Source organism: Nuphar pumila, chromosome 3, assembly GCF_984573655.1.
Source record: "Nuphar pumila chromosome 3, dmNupPumi1.hap1.1, whole genome shotgun sequence".
NCBI classification, from domain to species: domain Eukaryota; kingdom Viridiplantae; phylum Streptophyta; class Magnoliopsida; order Nymphaeales; family Nymphaeaceae; genus Nuphar; species Nuphar pumila.
Window position 1 is genome coordinate 143651113 of NC_143251.1, and position 21957 is coordinate 143673069.

General features: G+C 37.0%; 1 protein-coding gene across 4 annotated transcripts; it reads right to left on the reverse strand.

Annotated features, from left to right (window-relative positions):
• Positions 1 to 95: 95 nt before the first annotated feature.
• Positions 96 to 20457, reverse strand: LOC149844219 (acyl-CoA-binding domain-containing protein 6-like). Of its 4 annotated transcripts, none has more exons than XR_016430961.1 (18): positions 20194 to 20457; positions 19728 to 19798; positions 17370 to 17433; positions 17213 to 17284; positions 15276 to 15464; positions 15076 to 15153; positions 14579 to 14689; positions 14399 to 14465; positions 14251 to 14312; positions 13610 to 13749; positions 13100 to 13226; positions 12902 to 13016; positions 2948 to 3036; positions 2305 to 2388; positions 2035 to 2220; positions 1752 to 1930; positions 1609 to 1668; positions 96 to 559 (listed from the first exon to the last, which is right to left on the reverse strand). XR_016430961.1 is itself a non-coding variant. In XM_090000415.1 (18 exons), exons 1-18 carry the CDS (start codon positions 20356 to 20358, stop codon positions 374 to 376), a joined length of 2022 nt encoding a protein of 673 aa, XP_089856541.1. In that variant the 5' UTR covers positions 20359 to 20457; the 3' UTR covers positions 96 to 373. The 4 variants fall into 4 exon arrangements, 3 of the variants coding, with proteins under 3 accessions (XP_089856541.1, XP_089856544.1, XP_089856545.1); XM_090000415.1 differs by having other exon boundaries at positions 1752 to 1907; XM_090000418.1 differs by having other exon boundaries at positions 1752 to 1907; positions 14579 to 14650; positions 20194 to 20421.
• Between the last annotated feature and the right edge of the window lie 1500 nt (positions 20458 to 21957).

The window sequence follows — 21957 nt, forward strand, 5'->3', positions numbered from 1 at the left end:
GATCTGTTTTCTTCAACTGGTCTGTATGGATTCAAATCTGAACGAATCATGCCAGCCAACAAAACGGAAGAGACATAAAAATGCTCATTTCACTAAAAAAAAATCATTTGGGTTCATCTCATATATAACCTGAAACAATTCAATAATCAAGAAATTAGATATCTTTAGGATTACTTACTTCCTGTACTGGAAAATACAATCAATTATATGGCCAAAAGCTTCATGGTAATTAACTGAAGAAAAAGAGGAAAAAAGGGGCTTGGGCTCTTATTGCCTTTTTCCTGTAAAAAGCTAAAAATCTAAAATGGATACAGAAACGTATGTATGTATATATATATATATATATATATATGATACGTGGCTGGATAATTGATCAAGCATCCGTCTTTTGGTCAGGTGGAGTTCCTGCAAGCCATCCCCACACCCCTCCGGAGCTCTGCCTCTGTTTTGCACTCAACGCAGCCTGTTCAGATGCAACTTTCTGCCTACGAAGCAGTTCTACTTCCTTCTGTAATGTTTCCATAGATTGTAGCTTTTGCCGTAACTCGGCAACATCAACCTGTTCAACCCAAATAGGTTTTTAGTATACTTGCATTCAGGGACTTTTCTAAACCTTTAGCAGATGACTTCCTCTGCTATAACTGTTATTATAAATCCCAATCGAATATAAAAATTTATAGCAAAACACAAATTTCAGATGTCTACAGTTATCTTGGATTATTGAAATCTAGAAGGCCCAAAGTTTCCAACAATGATCATTAGTTTTGGAAGATTAGCAATACATGCATGACATTCAAGGTAAAGATATTACACAGACAGGAAACCAATTTTCAATAGCAAGACAGAAAGATGAAGCCCTTCTAATGAATAATGCCTGAAAAAATCCATAAGAAATGATCTTTCGAGAAACCTATTGGCTAATATTTTCTTATTTTCTAGGGAATCAGGTGAAAACATTTCAACTTTGGTGGAGGTTGGTGTTGTTACATCATATGAGAATCTAAGCACACATTTAGCGCGCATCATCAAAACCAGCACTTGCATAATATTATAACTCATTATACAATGGAAATCAGCTCTGAAATCAACAAGACCAAATTCATTCTTTTTGGGTCTGTTGGGGACATGTACAAGTAAGTTGACAGAGAATCTTCCATCATAGGCATTTTCACAATAGGAATTATGAAGTCAGTGACTGAAGGCAGAAACCAAAGGAGTACTGTCACACTTGATCAAATTGAAACCACAAAAGATATGAATAGTGGGCAGATAGCTGGAAGATGCTGAATATAGGAACCAAAACACCAAAGATTTTTAATATTCTGAACTATCATAACTGAATCCTCATTTTCAGTTGAGGAGAATTGGAACCTTTTAGATTAAAATTGAGAAATGATTTGTTTACTGATATCTAATATCTTGTGGCATGTCTTTCAAAAAACACTCAAAACACATTCAAGGTAATATGTGTTTTCACATGCTTATTCAGATTTGCTATTTATACCGATTACATTTTAGATATACATGGGACTCTTTGCTTATATCTAAAGCAACTACCATTAGATGCATTATAATCGGGAAAAAGATCTAAATATGGCAAGCACAAACCTCAAGCTTGAAACATCTCGACTGTTCAGCAGCAAGCTGACTACGAACAGATTGGAGCTCCTGCATAATGCATACCAGAATGAGGTTCCCACATTCAAATGGCCATGTTTAATTCATATAACTCGAGAGAATAAGAATCTTGCCTTGGTAAGTTCTGTATTACGTGCCTCAGCTTCTGTTATGTCGTGCTTCAGCTGGAGGGTCAACAACTGCTCCTTGGCTAGGGCTGCCTCTAGACTTTCCTTCTCAGACTTGAGAGACGCAATAAGCCGCTCTCCGGTTTCCTCACTAATAATGTTCTATAAGCATTAACAAGCTTCAGCTGATGCAGAATTGACATTTGAAAGCAATCCCAGTATGATTCATATGATAGATCTCATCCAACTGAAAAAGAAGGAAAAGTATGATATAAGAGCATCTTATTACCAGAGCATCTAGTTCAGCATTGTCCATGACAATCTCTCGTATTTTTCCATCTTGAGTAGTTTCAAACTCAGACTCTACATCTCTTGTTGCATTTGTTGCGTGAAGCAGAGGGGCAACACTATCTGTTGCCGATGCATCAATCTTTGATGGTAACGTTGACTTATGGCTTGGTTTAAGAACGTGAACCTAAACAGAACAAAGACCAGATGCATATTAAATGTCCTTGAGTAGGCTTGCTATTAGAGGAGGAATATTATTAGCATATTTTACCTCATTGCTGTAACGCCCATTGTATCCACCAAATGAAACAAGAATATCTTCCCCATTATAAGAGCTCAGAACCAAACTCAATCCCTGCAACATCATGAAATTTGCATATTGGCATCAAGCAACAGGTGATGAATAGCAATCTGCATGAAAGAAAGTTGTCACTGCTATCAGGAAGATCTAGAAAAACAATAAATCCTTGGGGATCAGATGAATCACAGGGATGGTGTTCCATGTTTTCATGAAAAACATTAGGGATTTTGCTTATTTGCAAATTGAAGATTGTGTGTTTCTGGTATTGTTAGCCGTGGTTGAGGGAAACAGTCGAGTAATTTCCTGAAACTCAACCTCTTCACATTGAGCATGATCAGAACAGGGAAACCTTGATTCATGTAAAATATTTTGCCAAAGACTCAATTTTAGTGTGTAACTGTCACCTTTTAAAGTTAAAAATATTTGGAAAGTGGCAGGAACACAATATGTGCAAACCATTAAAAAAAAGTGAGGGCAAGTATTTATTATTACAAGATATGTTAGTCTGACATTAACAATATATGAACACATTTTTCACTGGTTTCACGTCCCTTTTACTACAAAGATAATGCTACACAAAATAGATCGCATCAATCGAGGGGAATGAGATTACCTCACTTGCGAGGGGAACACGTCCTTCGACTGTGGTCACAACAGACCATGTGAGCGTAGACATGTTTAAAACAACAGTTTCTGAGACCCCTGCAAAATTACCCACCCAAAAGATCAATGTGTCAATGCAGAGAGAGAGAGAGAAATGAACTCGCTCAGATTTAGAGACTAGTGTTTGAATATGCTTTTGGTGCATCCACAGCTCTAGGTCTGTACAAAACGTACATCCTGTTACTATGTTTATGGAAGCATACAGATTACCCCATTAAACTCTACCTTGTATTAATAACTACTACATGTAGTACTCACAAGTCATAACCACTCATACGTAGCATTATAAAACAATCACAGGTGCACCCACCAAAGAATATGCATCTCCAATTTGGAATGAGCATATGCCTAACCGTACCAGGTGCATGCCAACTTATAGAAGCCAAAGTTGTGAAGGTACAACAAACATTTTACAAAAGGTCTAATATCAAAACCTTCAAAAAATTTCCATATTATGCCACATTTTCTAGTTGGTCCAATATGTGGTACAACTCAAGCAACCATCTCAGAAGATAGCAGCGAAGGGTATTTAGGCCCCTTTAAACCGACTAATTCCCCTGTAGGGACAAGCTGACATCAGCAAAGCACGGATGCTGGCCAGGGATGGCAGTGAACCGGGGGAAAATGGGGATCCGTCGGACCCCACCCCATTTGGGGTGGAGATGGAGGTGAAAATTAAAACCTGTGGAGGGATGGAGGCAGGGATGGACTTACTCTTGCCCCCGCCCACCTGATCCCCTGATCCCCGTTAATGTAATTACTAATATATATTTATTATATTATAAAAGAATATTTAAATCTTATATATATATATATATATATATATATATATATATATATATATATATAACCTTAAGTTCTTACCTCCTAACCCTAAAAATGAGTCTCATTCTCTCCTCTCTCCTTCCTCTGATGGCTCTAAAGGACTATTCTAATCATGTATCAGAGAAAAACGGGGATTTGTCCGAACCCGCCTCATTAGGGGCAGGGATGAAGGATATGAAACGGGGAATGAACCGAGGATGGAGGTGAAAATGAAAACCCGCTTCAAGGATGGACCGGGGATGGAAGGCAAAAGTTTGAGACGGGGCGGGGGTGAAGAGCTTGTCCCCCGCACCCGCCCCGGTCCACTGCCATCCCTAATGCTGGCCTGTTTGGGAGAGAATGCTTAATGTTAAAAGCAATGATATACCTGTTAAAATGTACTCAATGTATTATATATATTTATATATATAGGAGATACATATACATATATGTATACGTATCTCTATGTATATATACATATACATAGAGATACGTATATATGGAATGTCGGTTTAGTAAGCAACGAAGTAGTGATGGGAGTGTAGTGAAGCTTGGTGAGCAAGATATACCGGTGAATGATTATTTCAAATATTTGGGATCCATCATTCAAAAGTATGGAGAAATTGATGGAGATGTAAATCATAGGATAAAGGTTGGGTGGATGAAATGGAAAAGTGCTACTGGAGTGTTGTGCGATCGTAGAATGCCATTGCGGTTGAAGGGAAAGTTTTATAGGACGACTATTAGACTCGCTTTACTTTATGGTACGGAATGTTGGGCTGCCAAGAGACATCATATTCAAAAAATGAGTGTAGCTGAGATGCGGATGCTTAGATGGATGTGTGGAAATACAATAAAAGATAAGATTCGGAACGAAGAGATACGTAAGAAGGTAGGTGTTGCACCCATTGAAAATAAGATGCGAGAGAATCGTTTACGGTGGTTTGGACATATTCGGCGAAGGCCTAATGATGCTCCAGTTAGAAGGTTGGAGAAATGGGAAAATATATTAGTTAAAAGAGGTCGGGGTAGGCCTAGGAAGACTTGGATGGAGATGATAGGAAAGGATATGAATGCTTTGAACCTCACCGAGGACATGGCGTTGGATAGAAATGATTGGAGGAAAAGGATTCATGTGGAAGACCCAAAATGAATTTCTTTTTTGGTTCATATCGCTGACCCCAATTGTTTTGGGATGAAGGCGTAGTTGTTGTTGTTGTTGTTGTTGTTGTTGTATAGATATATTTATATCACTCCTTGTAAAACCTGATAAAGGGTATTTTTGTCATTTTACCTTTTACACATATTTCAATTGAAATATGGTTGTATTTTTTACATTTCTTTTTATTTTTCTTTTTGTCCTTTTTGTACCCACTTTGGGGGGCCCAATGTAGTCGTTGGGCCCCTCCAACAGTCACAAATGTGACCGTTTGAGGGGCTCCAACGACCACATTGGAGCCCCTCCAAGTGGTTCCTTTTGTGTATTATAAATAGGGGACTTCCCCTTGTATTCTTGAGAGCTCAAGCTTCCTCTCTTTTCGAATATAGAGATTCTTTACATGCCATTGTGCATATTTGTGTTATTTTATGCCTTTGTGCATATTTGTTCAAGTGTTATTTGAGTGCCTTTGTGCACATCTCTTGTAAGGTATTGGTGCTTGTATATGTATTGTCTCTTTGTAGACCTTTTTACATGGTATCAGAGCTTGGTTTGAAGAAAGAAGATCGTGTGGCTATTCACGCTATTGGGTGCCTCAAAAAACGTGCCTTCAACTTTTGGGTGATTGGCGTGGAGTCTTCTCTTCATTCAATATTTTAGAAGTGTATTCCACCAAGTAAGATAAAAAAATTTATTGTAATACGTACTTTGTTCTTTCTTTTCTCTTGGCTTCAAACTTGCTCCAACTATCATGTTTGGGCCGGAAACATGGAGGCCCGTATCAAAGGAAAAAGGCTTTGGGGTTATGTCCAATGTTCGATTCTGGAACCAAAGCATAAGATCACCTTGATAGAAAAAGGTAAAATCAAAATTCTTGAAGGTGAAGAAAGAGATAAGGCTCACGAAGAATACTCTAAGAAGCATGAGGAATGAGAGATGAGAAATTTTAAAATCCTATCATGGATTTTCTCATCCTTAGAGACGAGGATCAATGCCAACATCATTAAATTCAAAAAGGCTTCTCAAGCGTGGGAATATCTTGAAAAAATGTATACATCAAAAGATTTGTCTCACAAATATTATCTTCAAAAAAGAGCCTTGACTCTTCAACAAAATGAGATGTCTATTAGAAAATATGTTGTGGAATTGTCATCCATTTGGGATGAACTTGCCATGCTTGAACCTAGGTGGACTGGTAAAGCCATCGAACTTAGACATAAGCAATTGGAGGATGATCGCTTTTTTAACTTTTTAAATGGGCTTAGACCCGAATTCGAGCAAATATGATCCTCTCTTCTTTCCTCTTTTACTTCCCCTTCACTTGAGGATGTTATTACGAAACTAAGTGGGGAAGAGACCCGTATGGATATAAGCAAAAACAATCCAAGTGTCTTTGCAACTCCTTCAAATTAAGAAGAAAGTGATGGTGTGAATGTCGTCTCAAGACCGGAGAACTTAAGAACCTACAAACCTCCCCATTTCAAAAATCAAAATCAAGGATCAAGTAGTCAAGGAGGTAAAAGAGACTATAGCAAGATTGTGTGCCATTTTTGTAAGGAACCGGGCCACATCAAACCGGTTTGCCCAAAATAGAAGAAGTTGCTAGCTATGACTACCACATCTCAACCCTAAAAGGAAGAAAGTTCATCTTCTTCAAATGAAGCTCTATCATTGCATCAAATTGTGGAAGCACTTCAACCACTTCTCAAGGGGGCAATTTTCAGAGCGGCTACATCCACCTTCTCTCTTCCCGGTAAGACTTCTTGGCTTTTGGATTCGGGTGCCTCTTTTCATATGTCTCCAAATATTTTTTCTCTTTTCAAATATTTAAAAAATTCATCTCCTACTTTTGTTTCAACTGCGGATGGTACTTCTCTTGAAATCAAAGGAATAAAAAATTTTGAAGAACAAGGTTTTTTTATTCCTAAAATAAGATTTATACCTAAATTGAATTTAAATTTTCTTTCGATCTCTCAACTCTCGGACCATGGATGTGATATAAAATTCTCATCTACTAAATGTTGGATACAGGATCACTAGTCCGGAAAGTTGATTGGGGAAGGCTCTAGGAAGGGAGATCTATACTATGTGGACTTTCTTCGTATTCCAAAGAATCCTTTTTGTAATGTTGTGCAACATAAAGACATTAACGTGTGGCACAAAAGACTTGGACATCCCAATGTCACCAAGATCTCTTATTTACCTTTTTCTAAACATCTATGTAAAAATGATTTCAATTGTAATGATTGCATTCTTAGAAAAATGAGAAGTTTGCGTTTTTATCAAAGATCTATATTTACTACAAAACCATTTGAACTTGTCCATTCAGATGTTTGGGAACCGGCACCCGTTATCTCAGAAGGAGGGTTTGCATATTATGTGATCTTTGTGGATGATTATTCTAGATATTCTTGGATATACTTTCTCAAACATAAACACGAGGTTTTTGCAACATTCAAAACCCCTACCATATGATGATTAAAAAACAATTCAACGAAAAATTAGAAATTTTTAGAACTGATTCTGGGGGAGAATATCTCTCAAATGAATTTAAGAGTTGTCTTGAGGAACATGGAATAATCTATAAAAAATCTTGCCCCAAAACACCTCAACAAAATGGTTTGGCCGAAAGAAAACATAAGAACATCATTGAGACATCCAGAACCCTACTTATTTCATAAAACATTCCAAAAAGATTTTGGGCTGAGGCAGCTCTTGCGTTCGTCTATCTCATAAATCGTCTCCCATCCAAAAATTTAAATAAGGTTTTACCTTTTGAAATTTTGTATAAAAGAGACCCTGATTATAGTAGATTAAGGGTTTTTAGGTGCAAGTGTTCTGTTCTTACAGATAAGAATGATAAACTCTCACCTAAAGCCATTCCATGTGTTTTTCTTGGATACTCCGAAACTCAAAAAGGGTTTTAATGCTATGATATTAAGAATGACAAATTATATGTATCTAGAAATATAAATTTTCTAGAAAATGTTAGTGGTTTTAAAAGAAATGATTCTCATGAGGAAAGTATAGATTATTATTTCCTATTCGACCTATTGTCTAGAAATGATGACATTAGTGATGATGAGACCATACAAAATAATCTTAGCGATAATGAAGCAGAGGAAGATAACAATCTATCAAGAGATTGATGATAGAACAAACAAAGAACCTATCACCTATACACATAGAGATAAAAACAGTTTTAAAAGTGCTATAGAAAAATATAATGAAACAACTACATTAAGTAGTGAAAGTTCGCAAAGAACAGAGAGAAATAGGAAACCCCCCTCTAGATTCATATCCTATGACTCCTTTTCTCCCAAACATAGAGCCTGCCTTAGTATCAATCACTCTTACATAGAACCAAAAATTTTTGAAGTCAAGAAGAAAGATGAATGGATAGTAGCTATGGAAAATGAAATTAAGGCTCTTAGAAATGCTAAAACATGGGAATTTCAAGATCTTCCCAAAGGTAAGAAAATTATAGGGTGTAGATGGGTTTTTAAGGTTAAAACCAAGAGTGATGGGACTCTTTAACGATATAAAGCTCGTCTTATCGCTAAGGGTTATGGTAAAAAATATGGGGTAGACTACGATGAAACTTTTGCTCCTGTTGCATGTATGGTTATAGTTAGGTGCCTTATAATCATTGCGTCGATTAAAAAATGAAACATATACCAAATGGATGTTAAAAATGCATTTTTAAATTGGGAATTTAAATGAAGAAGTTTACCTGGATGCTCCCCCTGAAATGAATTCTCCTAATAGAAAAGTTCTTCGCTTACGAAAAGTTCTTTATGACTTAAAACAAGCTCCCAAAGCTTGGTATTATTGTTTTAACAACTTAATGACAGAAAATGGTTTTATATCATGTTATACTAACACTGCCCTGTTTGTAAAGAAATCTGATGCAGGAATTGTAATCTTGTTTTTGTATGTTGATGATATGTTAATTACAGGTAATGATGTCAAGGGAATAAAAAGAATTAAGCATGCCTTGACAGAAAAATTTGAGATGTTAAATTTAGGTTTTCTGACATATTCCTTAGGCATTGAAGCTGTCTTTTCTCATAGGGGATACTTCCCATCCCAAACTAAACTTGCTTGTGAGATCATTGACCAGTCAGGTATTTCTGATGACAAAATTTGTGAAACACCAAAAGTAGTTGGGCAAAGTTGAAAATTGATGACGGAATTCCTCTAGATAATCCCACTCCTTACAGACAACTGGTTGGTTCATTGGTGTATCTCAGCATCACCAGACCCGATATATCTCACGCAGTTCATATTGCCAGTCAATTCCAGCATGCCCCCTACAACCGTTCATATGGGTGACGTTCTTCGCATCATCAAATATATAAAGGAAACGGTAAATAAGGGAGTCTTGCTTTCCTCATCCTCTGAATTAAATTTAATTGCACATACTAACTCTGATTAGGGAGGTGACCCTAATAACCGTCACTCCACCACTGGTTTCTGTATTTTCTTAGGAGAATCATTAGTCTCTTGGAGATGCAAGAAACAATAAAAGGTGTCTTTATCCTCTACTGAAGCCGAATATTGTGTCATGACATCCACAACCATGGAAATAGTTTGGATTCGATGTTTGCTAAAAGATATAGGAGTTTACATTCAAGAACCAACAAAGTTGTGTTGTGACAACACGAGCGCAATATACATTGCCAAAAATCACACCTTTCATGAACGCACGAAGCATATTGAAATGGACTGCCACTATGTTAGAGAAGAATACCTGAAAAAGGTCATTGATCTTCCATACGTGACATCCGAGTATCAATTGGCGGACTTCTTCACCAAGGTGCTCTGCTCTCCTAGATTTAATTTTTTCCTTGGCAAACTTACGGTCATCACTCCCTAAGTATAAGGGGGGGGGGGTGTTAAAATGTACTCAATGTATTATATATATATCTATATATATAGGAGATACATATACATATATGTCCTACATATATGTATACGTATCTCTATGTATATATACATATATAGATATATTTATATCACTCTTTATAAAACCTGATAAAGGGTATTTTTATCATTTTACCTTTTACACATATTTCAATTGAAATATGGTTGTATTTTTACATTTATTTTTCTTTTTCCTTTTCTTTTTCTTTTTGTCCTTTTTGTACCCACTTTGGGGGGGCCAATGTAGTCGTTGGGCCCCTCCAACGGTCACAAATGTGACCGTTGGAGGGGCTTCAACGACCACATTGGAGCCCCTCCAAGTGGTTCCTTTTGTGTATTATAAATAGGGGACTTCCCCTTGTATTCTTGTATGCTTGAGAGCTCAAGCTCCCTCTCTTTTCGAATATAGACATTCTTTACATGCCATTGTGTATATTTGTGTTATTTTATGCCTTTGTGCATATTTGTTGAAGTCTTATTTGAGTGCCTTTGTGCACATCTCTTGTGAGGTATTGGTGCTTGTATAAGTATTCTCTTTGTAGACCTTTTCACAATACCCCCATGGCCTTGTGGTTCATAACTAAGGGTGGACCAAGTAAAAGCAGTGTGTGCACGTGTATGTAGTCAAAAGCGCTAGGCGGTGGTACACCCCTAAAAGCGCTAGGCGGTGCCTAGTCGGTACACCCCTAAAAGCACTAGGCGGGACTAGTCGAACTAGACAGTACCTTAATTAAAAATAATATATATATATATAATATGTTTAATTCTTTGGGTAATAAGATGTTTTTATCATAAAGTACACAATTACACATGCTTTCACAAAATATATAACCAGAATATAAAAATATATATATATATATATGTATATAAATAATATATAAATTCAATTATTCATAACATATTCATTATAATCAACAAAACATGTTTTCGGCCTTTTACAAAAAAATTGATTGTAACACACACGCACATATTTATTCATAGAATAATCAGAATATATATATATATATATATATATATATATATATATATATATATAAACACACTTTTCGTCTTTCAAAACAAAAATCATAGAAGCACAGTAACACATACATATATAAATAACATAGTACATAATCAATAATACTAAAAACGTACTTTCAAGCTTTTATAGATAAATTTACAAAACTATTCAATTATTCATAACATATTCAGTATAATCAACAAAACATGCTTTCAGCCTTTCACAGAAAAATTGATTGTAACACACACACATATTTTATTCATAGAATAATGAGTATATATACACATACTTTTTGCCTTTTACAAAAAAAAAAAAAACATAGAAGCATGGTAACACATACATATAAATAACATAGTACATAATCAGTAATACTAAAAACATGCTTTCAAGCGTTTATAGAAAAATTTACAAAAACAAACAAATATATGCAAACAAAAACCACACATATATCTCACTTTCAGCCTTTAACAGAAAATTTCATCAAAAACAAATTAACACACACATATAAAAAACATAATCATTTAGAACTAACCCCATCCAGAAATAATAACAATAATAAATGACTAAACTGCCCTTGCGCCTAGGCGAGGCAGCTTAGTCACTGACTAGGTGCCCTAGTCGGTGCCTAGTAGGCAAAATTGGTACCTTTTAAGGTACGCACCTATGTCACCTGAGTACGGGTATGGGTACGGATAAAGAGGGTACAACACGGCAATTCCAAAAAATGTGGGTATGGGAACATGGCTATATATATTAAATATCACATAAATACAAAATAAACTGAATATAATATAAATATATATGCTATATCTAAAATATATATTATATACTGAAAATGAATATGACACAAATGGCGTGTCCGTTACCTGCCCCCGTGTTGACACGGGTACGCCGACCGAAATGGCGTGTCTCGGTACCATAGGTATCCACCTAGGAATTGCAAAGCCTAGGTGTTTTACTTACGCCTAGGCGGACTAGTCAGTGCTTTTGACTATATATATATATATATATATATATATATATATATATATATATATAGAGAGAGAGAGAGAGAGAGAGAGAGAGAGAGAGAGAGAGAGATGTATCTTCCAGTACCATTGTATTAGTTTAAACATTTTTCATGTTTAGATGTGTTTTTACCTCAACAAAAAAAAATCAATAGTTCATATTACCCCAAAAACTTTATCAACTACAAATCAAGAATTCTTGTTGAATTGATTCAATCCAAAGCATGGTTTTTAGTGAATAAGTAACGATAAATACATCTAAATGTTTGGATTAAGCAAAAAACACATGCAAGTACGTTTTTTAAAAGGGTCTGAGATGGTCTGGGAGATAAATGGTCTGGAAATTACACATCTCTCTCTCTATATATAAATATATGGGTTAGTATTTGCTACAATTATTGGTACCTACAATCTACTTGGAAAGCAGTGCTGGTAGTCCCCTATTCCTCACAGTTTCCCTTTCAAGGGTGGTAGGAGAATTGATTTCAGAAACTATTGAACCAAGGTTTCCAGAAAGACTTTCGAAACTATAATTTTCCTTCCAGCTAAATGGGATTTCCAAGGAGGTACTCTCTCTCTCTCTCTCTCACACACACACACACACACACATGGTGTTGGAAATTTTCGCATCATCATTCATTTATGGACACCAATTTAACTTTGTTTCTGGGAAAGAAATGTACATAAATCTTATAGAAGCAGTTCATGTAATTGCAACTCACTTCACATGATATCTATCAAAACGCCACTGCCCAGGAACAGTTTCTCATTGTAAAATTCAATAAAGGCATTTCTAATGTCTAAAAGTGATAGCTGATATAAACAGTTTCACCAAGTAAAAGTCATTTTAGGGTTTTCACCAACTGGTTATGCCAACTAAAAAGAGGCAGTACCATGTATTTCAGGTAGCTCTTTAGCACATGAAGGTGTGCATGTGGAAAATAGAAGTATTAAGAAAGAATAGCATGACTACAATAAATATTAAATGTCTAAAGTTTGAAGACACACCACTCTGATTATCTCCTCCACCAACAATAAACCAGTTTTCTCCTACAGTTACACCTGCATGCGCAGCTCTGGGAGTTGGGATGGTTCCCTGTAATGTTGGTCTTGACCATTCCATCTGCAATGAAACCAGTACCAATAAGTATTTCTGGCTAAATTTCTTTAATATGAATCAGAAATAATCATTGAAATGCCTCGTACACTCTGTAGGTCAAGAACATGCAAATCATTGAAGCATGTGGCATGTGATCCACCACCAAATATTAATAAGTAACGCTCTGCATGTACAGCAGCAGCATGATCTGACCTTGGTGAAGGAGGTACACCCCTACAAAATAAAGAATCATAGAATTTCAAATTACTTACACTTGGTTTGAAAACATAAAACACATTAAATGCATTTTGTTATATAATTTTACAAAAATACAACTACAATACCAGCACAGTCCATTTGCTAGAAACGGCTTCTTGGATCATATTTTTTCAATAAAAAGGACACAATTTTTTGAGTCATGAAAATGTGGTATATTGTGGGACATTGATTTTTGAAGCCCTTCAAAAACCTGCTTATGTGTTGTAATCAGACAATCCAAAAGCCGATACCTACTAAACAAACCATGTAGATCACATCTGTATCGACAAGGCATCTGCACTGTTCAGATGTTGACAAAAGCAATCTAGAGTCTAAATAAGCCCCGAGAACCAACTTACACAGCATCTATTTCGTCCCAGGTCATTGTTTCTAGATCAAGAACGTGGAGATCATTTAAAAGAGACCTCTTATGATCCTCGCCACCAAACATGACTAAACTTGATCCTACAAGGGTAACAGATTGACCTCCACGGGAAACCTGAGTGGAAGATACAGAATGTTAGAAAAGGAAATAGTAAACAAAAATTGTTTGGAAGAAGAGAATATAGAACAACATTCTTTATTTTAAAAGGTGTGTAATATGTTAAAAATCCATGATAAGTTGTCAGAGCAATAGAACACCTTTTACATTGCAGAGCAAGTGAAACTCCTCTTACTTAGTGAAAGAGTTGACCAGGGATATAAAAGAAAGCATTGAACAGGTCATGTAAAAGAAAATTTGGCTTTACAATGCAAACAATTTCTAAAGAATTTCAGTCGAACAATTTGCTATGTGGCAGTTTTTTCACATCTGGAGGACCAAAGGAAAGACCATTAAGAAACCAACTTCAGCATAGAGGACATATTCATTGCATCTTCTAAACGGAATGCAAATAACAATACATTTACATAATCAATTAGTTCCTTAGGTAAGTCCTCAATAATATAGCCAATCAAATGAAAATATTTAATGGTGTGTTCAAACTTGCATTTTACATACCGGAGGCTTCCCGTATGTCTTCAAGAACGACCAGGTACAAGTTTGCAAGTCAAATTCCTTCACTGCCATGAAAAATAAAAATCAAAGATGAGCAGAAGTTACTGGAAGCATATATAAAGGAAATACATAAACATGGGTGGACTTGTACCTGTCACAGTTTCAGAAGGATCTTTAGTATGCCCAGCTACAGAAAGAAGTTTATTCCCCCACGCTATCTACAGGGGAAAAGAAGTAAAATATTAATCATTCCAAACCAAAAAAGTTACTACGTTACCTGAATATCAAGAGAATAAGGACCCAGGAAAGAATTACTCCTACTAAAACTTACCAGAGTGTGACCTGCACAAGGAGCTAAGGGCACTGAGGATGGAGATCCTTGAGATTCTGTTGCCATCTTAGGCTCAAGTTTTGACCATGTAAACGTTTTCAAGTTCAGAACCTGTCATTGCCCCATATGAACTTTGCACATGAACACTATAAGCCCTAAATGGCCACAAAACAGAAGAACAATGACAAGTTTTCGAATAGACAGTAATGGAGATGGAAAATAAATGCATGATGTTATAGCCATACGGCATTTCATAACTTCATAACACTGTCCGTTATAGGCTATAGCACTTTCTAATGATTACTAAAAAAGGTATTGGTTGCCAAACTTCATTAATGTTTCACTAATACGTGAAAACTTAAAAATCAAATGGAAATTACTTCAATCAGTAGCCAAATCCTTTAAACATAGATTTCAAGCATGTAACATGTGAAGGCTGCTGATCACACTAAATTCTGAATGATGTAATACCCAACAGATCACTATGGTAGGGATACCTGAAGATCATTAAGATAACGCCCATTGTGATTTCCACCAAAAATGTACATTTTCTCTTGGACTATAGCAGCTCCATGCTGAAAATGATCAAGATCAAGATCAAGATCAAGACATATGAATTAGTGCAAAAACATATATATAGAATATAATAAAGGTATAACTGTAAGCTAACATCATCTCACTACATTAGAGTTCAGACCTCATATCGAGCTTTTGGGAGTGGACCAGATATTGAGGGTGCAACCCATTTGTCATAAACACCAACTGATCCTAATACTTCTGAAACAACATCTTTATCTTCTGTCACTAGACCCCCATTTTCAGCAGGAATGGTCTTTGGCTCTTCAAAAGAGTTCTTATCTGATGTGACTGGCTCTGCTGTCGGATTCTGCAGATATCCGCAACAGAAAGATCAACAAAAGGCAACAAAAAGAAGCATCCAACAGAGAAGTTGACAAAACCCACAAATTGTGATAAGCTCAAATTTCTATACTTGATCACTATATCAATAATTTCCAACGTAGAGAAGAAACAGATTTATGGGTGTTTTAAAGACCACTAAGCTCAAAGAAAAAGAAACAAAGTACTGTATCCCACATGTCAAGAGATGAGCTAACTCACCCCACAATGGAAATTAGTGAAAACAAGCATAAGCTAAGGATGCAATAAAAAAAGATAAGTTCCCAGGACTGCAATTGATCGCTATATCAATAATTTCCAACATAGAGAAGAAACAGATTTTATGGGTGTTTTAGAGATTTTTAAGCCCAAAGAAGAAGGAAAAAAAACTATATCCCACATGTCAAGATGAGCTACCCAACCCACAATGGAAAAGCATAAGCCAAGGATACAATAAAAAATGTATAAGTTCGGAGTTCCGAGGACTGCTCAGTCCAAGCAGCACTTAACAAAAAGAAACCTTCATCAGTATACTGAAAGAAAGAGAAAAAGGAACAATAGTGAAAACAAGAATAACATTAGTGACAGTCCAATGAGTAATATTAGCAGTCAGCCATCTGTGGTATTATTTGGGGTCATTGTGTCCTTCACTAATATTAACAGTCCAATGAAGCATGTTTCCCATGACCTTACATACGTTTTAACCTATGTCACATGGGTGCGGGTACGGGTACGGGTGCGGAGCAATTTCAAAAATTTTGGACACGGGGACACAGCTATATATATAGGATCCAACCCCAATACCGTCTTGGATCCGGGTTGGGTCCGGACCCGAGTCCAAATTAATTTTAATAAATGGACAAAAATAGACTCTGTCAAAGTTGACCGAGTCCAAAATGTGGATGGAGTTGGCCCTGGTGCATTGACTGAGTCCGACACTTAGTTGACCATGTCCGCCTCGTGTCCGTGTCCGCACCCGTGTCGGGGCATGTCGACGCGGTTGCGTTGACCTTTTAGCCGAGTCCCTGTGACTTAGGTTTTAACACTAACACAAGGCAAATTAGAAATCCATGAAAAACTTTTCTAATTGTACCCCTTAAGCCAAAAGATGTGCAAAAAAAACCGTAAGGACATGACGGGAACATCCAAACAAAGGATGTCCCATCCAAAAAAGATGACCACTGGATCTAGGAGTTATTGACAAGGGTTCACAAACTCAAATGTGCTGTAAATGTTTCTATGAGAGTGTTACTGACCCAAAGAAATTGTTCATCACTCATCAGGTACCAAATGGCTGTCCGGTCAACTAATCTCTACTCCAGTGGGGCTCTAGAACACTAGAAATGAGGGATAAGGAGTTGAAGATGGATTGGTGGTTAACGATGACAATCACTTTATGCATGACACCAGTGGAGATGATACAAAATATGATCTTTTCTTATTTCTCCACAAAACCAAATGTAACATGTTACGTTGTAAACAAAGAAACATGAGTGCAAACATGCAACTCATAATACACAAGGGCCACAAAAGAACAAATCACAAGGTCAAATGATGACAACACTCAACCTTAATGACCATAAGATGCTTTTCTCTTTGTAGGAAGATAATGAGATAATGATGGAATGAGCACTTGAGAATTAAATGAGCACATGAAATTCAAGAATGTATTTGCTTGAGTAGCACTGTAGCAGCTGTGGCAATTTACAAAAATTGGCATAAGTGTTCAAAACTCACATTCATTTCCACATCCACAACAGGCTCAACAACAAATTCAGGAACCCTTGAATACCAAGCTGGCTCTTCTTCCTAGAAGGAAACAAATTGTATTATCAACAGCTGTTGAAAACAAAAGATAATATGTAAAAATGATTGAATTGTTAATAATAACCACCTCCAAAATTTTTACAAAGAGGCGCATGGCTTCAGTTTGTGCCATGTTTCCAAGTCCATGCCAGCTGTAATGAAAATGTAGTTTTCTTAATAAATACTCAAAAGAACATAACAAGAATAGTAGGAATGATGATACCATAACTACCAAAAGATACATGCATATATACATTTGCATCTGTGTACATAAGAACAACAAGAAAAGCCCTTAGCAGACAATCCTTGTGAAGGATCAGCAGTAAATTTCCACATGAAAGTTCACAGAAAAATCCAGAAATAGATGTTAAGAAAAAATAAAAGAAACAACCAAACAAGATTCAACTCAATGCAATAAAAAAATTTCTAAATTGTAACCAAGTCATAGTGGTTTGCCAAAGTTAATAACACCTAATGCAGAAAAGAATTTACAAAATCTAATTGAACATGATGTGCTTATTTACAAATACCAACCCCACATCAAGGTAAAGGTGTTGAGATTTCAGGCATAAAAATAATGCTTCCTTGCCAAAGATCAATTTTCAGGAGAAATCAACTCACATTTTTAAGCATTAAAGATACATATTTATCCAGAAAAAAAATATGATGAAAGATTGGACGAGTGTTCCTTAAGTTGGTAAATTTTGTGAAATGGAACTGCTGAGATCATGCACAGAAATTTACTAAAATATTGCATTAAATTTAGAGAACAATATGCACCAAATTATATGAGAAATTCATTTGAAGCTCATAGTGTCTGAGACAAACAAAACCATTTTTTAACTTTTTAAAACGCAAGAAGAATATTATCTTCATCTTATAACTACCCTAAAATGCAGGAAAACATGGAGGTCTTTAAGACAAATGCTAATGCATTTTGGAATTTCAGCAAATTTATCCGGAAAGAACTTAACAAATCCCTATTGGTACTCATCCTAAGTCCCTAATGGAAAACAGCATCCCGGACATCTCTTAATTCCATTTTCATTTTGTCTTACCTTGCCTCAATGTACAAATCATCTCAAAGTCAAAGACTCCATGACAAAGTTATAATGTGCATATTAACTCAAAATCACAAGCACACCTATCCAAGGCAGGGAATTTCTTGTAGCATTATTTTGACCCATGAACTAATTGACTCCATTTTCAGTCAGGTAACCCTTCATATTGAGAGTAGATTGCAAGAAAGCCATTTGATATGGTAACCTTGGACTTTTCAACTCCTCGACAGAAAGATTCAGCGTCAGTTGGGTTTGATGATCGGGGATTTGTGCCTAGTTAAAGGCAGATGAATGAGGACTCCTTTTGAGTGCAAGATGAAACCTAATCCTATCAAAACAAGTGGAGTGTCATGCTGCCAAGGTTCTCCATCTATGTTACATGTACATGCATATACAACTATGGCACGAACACCAGCTATGTCAAAACACTTCCTGGGCACAGTGAAAACATGTGTGAGACACAAACAAAATGGTGTCCATGATTTCCTCTATGTCCTTTTCATGAACCGACTCTTGACTCATTTTTTTTGGATACTTGATAAGTGTTGTTTTTCTTAGTATAATTAGTCATTAGCATGATGCTGTTTATATCAATTAAGGTCTTGATTCTTGACTAGGTAACTTCTAATCGCATATTAGGAACTTGAAGTCACACAAACATGCACGCAATCTTATGGCCAAGAGAGCGTACGTGACAGAAATTTTGGGTGGTCAAGGCAAACTGGCAAGAATGCTAAGATATGCAATAAAAACTACCACAGTGGCCATTGCAAGAAATGTTCACTTGTAGATTCCTGTTTCAAGGTTATCAATTTTGTTAGATTCTCTTGTGAGACTCATGAATGGTTTAGAGAGCCAAGAGGTAGAGGTCACATGCTAAATCTGCACCAAATCGAAAGAAGAGAGATGGGAAGAAGAATTCTTGATCATCAAAACTTTAAAACAACATTCAGGTAAAGTAACAAGTAAGATTGGGTTATGTTTCACGCCTAATCCTTAACCTGCACACTATGGAGTCTCCTTTCTATCATATGGCATATGATTCTCATCATGTTTCTATCCTCTCTCAGCTAGGTACCAGTCCCATCAGTTTCTGACCGTTAAATAGCAACTCATCATGCCTCACATCATCGCATCATGGCAAACGAAAACAAAACACAAATAGAGGAAAGGAAAAAAAAACTAACCTCGATTTCGTTACAATTCTACCAGTTACCAGAACGTAATTGTTTCATTGCTAATTGAAATCAACACTTAAGCACATCTAAATCATCACATAATGCATTTCAAGAAACGCCCACAGGCACTGAAGATCATGCAAACCCACAGGCATATCAGACCAGAAACTCAATTTTATACATACAGAGACCATTGCATAAACTAACCTCGTCCATTTGCTGCTCTCAACAGGATTCCACCCCTTAGGCTTAGGGATTGTGCACGGTCCGACGGTAGCCTACAATGACAAAAAACTCTGGAACTCAATTCCACATTTCTAATCATGCACAACGTTAAAAAAAACTAAAATCAGCGCGAGATCCGAATCTGGGAATCCAAAAGCATATCCGGCACCAAAACGCTACAAAAATTCAAAGAGAAAGACTCCGAGTTTCAACATTTCCATCAGATCTCTCCCGTATCAAATCCACAGTACCAAGATCTCAACCAATTCCCTCAAGAAACGCCCAGAAAAGCTTTGTAAACCCTAGAGATCCGACTAATTCACCACAAACCTAAAGAAATCGACAATGAAAGGAATTCCTGCGCAGATTCGATGAAGAAAACCACAGATCGGGGAGCAATTGTCGATAAATCTGTTGAAATAGAGCGAATCGATCGGATTTTTCTTACTTGCTGGTGGAGTCCATAGAGCAAGAGGGCGACGTCGTTCTGGAAGCGGGAAATTGCAGCGGGCTTGCCGGAGCCCTGAGATCCTCCACCGAATCCAGCGTAGGCGGCCGCCGCGTAGAATCTTTCCGGGTATGCGAGGCCGGATCTCGCCCTCGACATCGCCATTGCTTCCTCCCTCTCTTGCAGAGACCAGCAATCGCAGAGAGAGAGAGAGAGAGAGAGAGAGAGAGAGAGAGAGAGGATCTGACCGCGGCAACTCCCGCTAAACCTGCCGTATTTATAAAAAATGAAATACTTATATTTTTCATTCAAGTTTTTTTTAACGTCCGTTATCGTTGCCTGAATGACGCTTGATTGACCGGCAGACCCACCACTCTCTTTTCCGAAATGAGGTGTTTGGGTCGGATACAAGAGAGGTCCGAACCCCAATCTTTTTTCCGTTCTGATTAGGGGTGCAAACGGGTCGAATCCTTTCAGATCAGAATCTAAAACGCAAACAGTAGATCCAGATTTGAATCAGATCCAAGGAGGTTAGATTTAATCGGAATCTAAAATATCTGGGGTAATACTGGATCTAAAAAAAAATACAACAAAACAAGCTATTTACATGTAAAAAATGCATTTGGTTAGGATTTTAATTTGAATCAATTTTAGATCCGACTTAAAATATAGATATGAATCAGACCCGAATTCAAAAGTGATCCCATTGAACATGTATGGATTCAACCCAAATCTACATTTAGATTTTACTTAAAAGATTCAAATCCCGAAGGTAGGGAGGACCTCAAGGGTTTTACCCAATGTTGTCAGTATTGACCCATAGATATGGTATCGGCAGCAAATAGATGTGTCGGCTATTTTTAATAAATATAAAAAAATACTTAAAATTAATTTTTATTATTATTTTAATGGTTTTAACATGTGGCACGTTCTGATTGACAAGAAATATGTTTTAATTATTTTTTTGCTGATTCAAAACGATTCACTTGAGAATCGGTATCAGCCAATAAACCTGAATCGCTCGCCAAAAGATTCAGGGCCGATATCTTTACTGACGACATTGGTTTTACCAACCGGAGGCCAGTCAATGTGCGGTCAGTGATTAGGGTTTTTCTTTCTAATTATCAAAAAATAAAAGGCAGTCACCCCTAACTAGGGGTGGGGTGGGGTGGGGCGGGGGACAAGGTCTCCACCCCCGCCCCGCCTCAAGATTTTATCCTCCACCCCCGCCTCCATCCTCGGCGGGGAATGGATTTTATCCTCCATCCCCGGTTCAAACGGGGATGAGGCGGGGCAGGGCGGGGATATTGCGGGGAAAAGTGGTCGGGGCGGGGTTGGGGCGGGAACGGGGCGGGGAGGGGAAAAGTGCATGTCCATCCCTGCCTCCACCACCGGACGGGGATGAATTTTAACCTTCGTCCCTGCCTTCATCCCCGGTCCAAACGGGGCGAGGCGGGGCCCCACTTTCCCCCAGTCCACTGCCATCCCTACCCCTAACTAAGAAGGCGGAGCTCTCATAAACAAATATGGATGCTTTTGTTATAATATTAACACAATAAAACAGTTTTTAATTTAACAAATTTTTATATTGTATTTATATTTTTAAATTAAAGGTGAGAAAGAAGAAAGTGACCAGCTGATGGAGGAGCTTGTTTGAAAAAAAGGAGGAATTTTAATCGGAAGATTTCTAATGAAACAGTAGAGAAAAATTATGTATTAATAATAACTTATACTTTTTTGGTATGAAGCAGGGATTAATAGGGC